Genomic DNA, 6,000 nt, shown 5'->3' with positions numbered 1-6,000 from the left:
CTCGAGGAAAGGGTAAGGCTCCAATTGCCTCATCCAAAATAGTTAGCTCAGCCTCTTCTGATTCCATATCAACCTCATCATCATCATTATCATCGGAAAAAGTAAAAGATGGTGACAATGTTTCAGTTAATCATGTGCTCGATAAAGGCAAAAAGGTAGAAGGCCCGGCGAAAAAGGCAGAAATTGCTAAGCCTTCTAGCTTTGAGCAATTGGATTTATCGTCCAAAGATATTCTCAGTTCTAAAACACCAAACGCGCCAGCTTCCCTATCGACGCCTTTGACCCCGTCATCTGCGCCATCAAAATCCCCCTCTTTAGACAGACTTTTGCCGGCTAATCATATGGCCGACTCTATGAAACTAAACCTGACCCCTCAAGACAAGCTGCTGGATTCTGAAAGCAAGGAGAATGCGAAACCTGTCGCAGAAAATGGGACCAAGAAAGAATTGAATAACCGAGGGTTACCATCTATCCTGATGAGGAAGGAAAACAATGATTCTGGAGAACTTGGCCAGGTAATCCTTAGGAAGACTAATTCAAGAACCTTGGAAGATGATGATGAACTTAAAGGTAGGATTACCTACTACCCAGCCGGTTTGAACAAACCAAACAATGTAGTGTCTTCCAATTATCCTACACCAAAGAAAAGGCAGGCGCCAAAAGCACCGACGACTGACAATGATTCTAAGACTCTTCGGAGTGAAGACATATCGGACTACACCCTGGATAATGAGCGGGTTACCATCAATGATGTTAGCCCAACTAAGAGAAGCGGCACGTTAGAACCTTTGACCCCATTGGATTTATCTAGTATTACAAATAATGACATTGTGGAATACCAGGAAGGGTACATTCCAACCAAAATAGGACCTTGTAAAATACAGTTTATTGGAGCTGATGTGAAACTTGATCGGAGCTGCATTACAAAAACTAAAACAAAGAAGGTAAGTTTTTTTTTTGTTTTTTTTTTAGTTTGATAAAATTCTTGCCAAAAATTGATATTAACTTTAAAGGTCAATTTACATATACTTATTCAACTTTTTGCACCCTCTCTTCAAATAGAAATAAGGTTCTGTTTTTAGGCGATTACATGTGAACAACCTGAAAACGTAGGCTGTAAAAAGAAGTAACAAAACAAGACAAACAAAATAATATTTTAGTCTTTAGAATGACAAACAAGTTTACATATAAACGGAATGTAAAATGGCTATCTACTTCCGGGCTACCAGGTGATAATGGTGATCTACTTCCGGACCAGATAACATGTTGATGGGCTTTAGTCTCTCGTTTTTCATCGGTGATTTAACAAAGGGTGCAGATTTATTTTATCCAACATTTATTATTCAAACGATTTTTATTATTATTTTTCTTTTTTGGTCAATGTGAGCCTGGTTGTCTTATTGAAGACTTACCTGCAAACAGTTACTTTTTAAGGGTATTAACACCAACAATCCCATGTTAAGACTGGCTTTCGGAATAAACACTCCTTAACCTTTCCATGTTAAGAACGGCGTTCGGAATAAACACCCCTAGCCCCCCCCCCATGTTAAGAACAAAGTACAAAATAGACTTCGTGGCTTGGTGGGGGATGCCCTTTTCTCTTCCCTGCAGCCTCTCTCCCACAGAAGAGACGTTGCGAGCCTGCCTCTGTTTTATCGTTATTTCCATGGCAAGTGCTCATCTGAGCTCCATTCTCTGGTCCCCCCCTCGCCAATCTTTCACGAAAAACACCAGACTAGCTGAAACCACTGTCAATAATTTTCCCCACTCTTTATCCGTGCCTAAATCAAAACGTAGATTCCATGAACAAAGCTTCTTTCTTAGAACTGCACGCCTGTGGAACTCTCTGCCGCTTGCTTGCCTGTCCCCCCCCCCCCGACTTCAACTTGGATGTCTTCAAGTCCAACACAAACAAATTCCTGATGAACTGCCCCCTTAAGTAATGACACCTTATCAAATCTCCAATACGAACTATTACTACGATACTATCCCATTGATTACTGTACATATAATAACCCTTATCCCCGAGTGGCTTCTGGGCCTTGATAAGTGGTGACCTTTGAAAATTTATCAATATGGAGTAGGTGGAAGCAACAAGACAGTGAAAAGTTATGGTAAAATAGTATCTGTCCAAAAAATAATGTATATGCATTTTTTTTTTTGGGGGGGGGGTCAGTTAAATTTGAGACCGTCAAGATAATTATTTTCGGTACTTGTGCAGTGCACTATTTGATCCGCGCGCTGAAATAATAACGTTATTATTTAGAAAGCCATTCTTAATATGGAGAGGGGAGAGTGTTTTGTAACTATTCTGTACTGTACCCTAACAATTTAATAATAATAAAAAAAGATATCGGAAAACTTGAATTTGACTTGAAAATACTATTTTTAAAAACAGCGCGGGTCAAATAGTGCGTAAGCGCCTTATTTTCAAGCATTAAAATGTGTTTGTAAATATTCGAACTACTTTTTTTTAATTTTGATTGTTTCGGGTGCACCTACTGCACCTTTACAAACTTTGGAATCATTGTCGAACTCTGGAATAGGTACTTGTTTAGAATACGAACCGTGCTATTATTATTATTATTATTATTATTATTATTATTATTATTATTATTATTTATTTATTTTATATGCCTCAATGTTTTATTAAAAAATGGTCAACAATTAGTTCTAAATGACAGTCTATTTGGAGAGTACATGTTCAATCCTTATTTAGAATAAAATAAATTAACACTTCTATTATTCGGCCATGGATGATGGGGGTGAGAAGAATGTGGGTGCACTGCATTGCATTAATTACATTAATTTAATGTCAAAGTGGATAAATCTGGTATTTAGTTATATTTAAAAGGTCTCAAATTAGAAAAGGCACACATAAAGGTCTGAGATTACACTGGGCGAAACATTATGAATATTACAACTGAGATGAGAATGCAAATCCGGATGATCGAAATTATCGATCTTCTACCTAAAAAAAAAAAGAAAAAGAATCTGAAACATATGTAAACAATAGACAACAAAACAAATGGGCGAAAAAGATAAATATACAATAAATAAATATTACCAAAGGCAAGATAAGTAACTCTTCTACATACCGGAAGAAGTTTTTGTTTTAACTTATTATAAATCTTTTATTTACATCGAATGAAAACTAATGTCAAATCTTTTTTTGTCGAAAAAGAAATGTCGGTTTCGTTATAGCCATGTCAAGACTCTATAATCGCCTGGCAGAACGTTACATCTTCGAATGATTACTGACATTTATTGGATACGTTTCTTCTACCAGTATTTTACTTGACATTATAATTTGATATATATATATATATATATATATATATATATATATATATATATATATATAAACAAACAAAACTACTTCATCAATTTACGTATTTTTTTAATATGACATCTTTCCGTGACGGGTATGTGTCGTACGAGTCGCACATCATAACATTTTTTCCTGTATTTTTGTGATTTTTGTTATTTTGAAATCAGTGTAATTTAAAATAAAAACCCATTTATATTTTCATTTTTTTTTGTTTTGTTTTGGCTATTATTAAAAATACCCATGAAATATGTATATTCAATTATATAACTAGTTGCACAATCGTATGTCAAATGACACGTTTTATTTTGTATGTATTAAAGTACTGTATGCGATTATTTGGTTGACTTTCCGCCCCTGAAACGATAATTAGACATTGTTTGAAAATAAACATTTTACTAAAATGTTTATTTTTATTGTTAAACAACATCTACCGTTTCTTGATCCTGTAATAACAGCTGTTAGGTTTATTCGGTATTATTATACAAACACCGTGTTAGGGTTAGGGTTAGGGTTAGGGTTTAGGGTTAGGGTTAATTCGCTGTCACGGTGTTTGTATAAATTTACCGTTTATTCAACTCTAATTTTGTTTCTTTTACTTTATATTTATTGTCTATTTTGTCTTGACTGAGGTTTTGTACATCCAGCCATTTCCTGAAGATTACATGGTTCTCCATTTAAAAATGGGCTCTTTTCCGTCCTACTTCCGGATTTACTTATCAGTCAAATGACAGACTCCATTTCTCGAGTGTCTTTTTTTTTCACGTCACCCATCCTTGAAAACAACAACTTATTCCTCCTCATAATAGATTATTTACTACCATTTTATATTAATCATAATAATAATAATAATAAAGTGCAGTATTACTACCAGTATGACCAGTTTCGTTTTAGATATCCAAAATGGCCATCATGCCAGCCAATTGTAGAAAACAAAATAAATATTTTGATCGGTTCAATTATTAATCAGACATTATATGACGAAACAAAAAACAAAATAACAAAACAGTAACATTTGAGGAGTGGGGCTGGGGCATTAGGGTTTGTGGCTGTCACCCCAAAAGTAAGGTTAGTGTTGTTGTGGGGGTTGATGGCCGAGTTGGCTATTTCTAGTCTGTATTAGATCCAGATACTTTCGCAGAATTTGAACCGAACTGTTTTGTAAACCATAAACGCCTACACTAACCTTAATCTAATTTTTATGTGCAGTTCGGTAACAGTCGGTTTGGTTTGGTTCAGTTCAATTAAAAATTTGTCGGAGCATTCATAACTTAATCCTAAACTATTTATATCTTAAGTTTTAAGTTTTATCCGACAAAAACAGGTTCAATTCAGTTAGGTTCAAATTCCATAGAAGCACCTAGAAACGTACTCAAATGAAAAATTACGTGACGCTGATTGGCTAATTAGACGTTTTACCGTGCGATTTCATTTGGCTACGATAAAGTAAAATTAAACGGAATCGCGTGATCTTTACGAAAAAGGCTACGACCAAACCCAGTTTCGGTTCAATTTCACTTTCAATCACGGTTTGAGTTCTTTACTAGATGTCTACAAGAGGTTTCGTTTATCTTTGATTCAGAAATAGAAACGAATTATACTTCCCGATTACCACGAAGAAATCCCTGGCATCGCCATTTTTGTATATAACAATGAAAGGAAAACATAACTAACATAAAACATGTTCGACCAAAATGATTACGTACGAAACCTCGACATTGGATTTGACTAGATTTAAAATGTTAATGTCTGAGTTTAGTGTTATGAGCAATTTGTGCCCATAAAACAAGGGTAGTATTTCTTGGGTGAGACAGTGAGACACTATTTTAGAAAAGAATTCTTTGTAAATACATAGTTTTAATGCATCTAAACACTAAACAGAAACACACCCACTTTACCGCATGTGAGCTTCCCAGTTTAACGTTTGTGTTTTATTAATCAGAAAATTTACAATTAAGCCAATGTAAAGTAGGGACTACCAAAATTCACCACGGAATTACTCCATCCTATATGTAACACGATGTAACTTTATTATAAATTAATATTATCAGTATAACTTTTGTACCATTTAAAAGAAGGGCAAAATGAACCAGTAATAATTAAAAAAAATTTTTTTCATCGAACGAAAATAATGAAATTGTGAGACGAAAACTGTGTTTACATAATTGGCGCTTTAAAATAACGTTCCCATGTAGTAGACATTCCGAAGGTGAAAACAAATACACATAAAATGTAGTTTTCGTAAAATATACGAGGGGAAATATTTTTAGTGCGTGTCCCCCCCTCCATATTTATTTATTTTTTTTCGAAATTCGAACAAAATATATTTAAATCTATGAAAATTTCTAGTTATTACGAAACATAAGAGTTCAAATAAGTAAAAAAAAAAATATTTTTTTTAAATTTAAATTCACATATTTAACAAAAATTTACCTTGAAGTTGCAATTAAAAAATTGATATAAACTTAATATTATGTTGTTTTTTTTTAAAATAGCGGGTTTTTTTTCGAATTAATATATACTATAATCAGTTGAATTGCCAAGAAAAAGAAACTTCGTAAACATTAATTAATTTTTAAAAGATTAAAACGATTAAAATTCCATTATTTCAAAATGTTCAGTTACAACATAGATTTTTAATTAATTGTGACTATTTTTTTTTTACCCCGTAG

The 6,000-nt window shown here is 33.7% G+C and overlaps 1 protein-coding gene across 4 annotated transcripts in view; it reads left to right on the top strand.

Moving 5' to 3' along the window:
• LOC145241384 (uncharacterized) overlaps positions 1-6,000 on the top strand; it is a 366,249-nt gene that overhangs the window by 1,995 nt on the left and 358,254 nt on the right. For all 4 annotated transcript variants that reach the window (XM_080104301.1, XM_080104300.1, XM_080104303.1 and 1 more), the window contains one exon: positions 1-944. This exon is cut by the window's left edge. In XM_080104301.1, the coding sequence (XP_079960427.1) occupies positions 1-944 (944 nt within the window). The remainder of the gene's footprint in view (positions 945-6,000) is intronic.

This window comes from Euprymna scolopes, chromosome 20 (assembly GCF_053919585.1).
Source record: "Euprymna scolopes isolate OS-2025 chromosome 20, ASM5391958v1, whole genome shotgun sequence".
Lineage (NCBI taxonomy): Eukaryota > Metazoa > Mollusca > Cephalopoda > Sepiida > Sepiolidae > Euprymna > Euprymna scolopes.
Note: the sequence above shows the minus strand (reverse complement) of the source record. Positions and strands in the feature narration are given on the sequence as shown.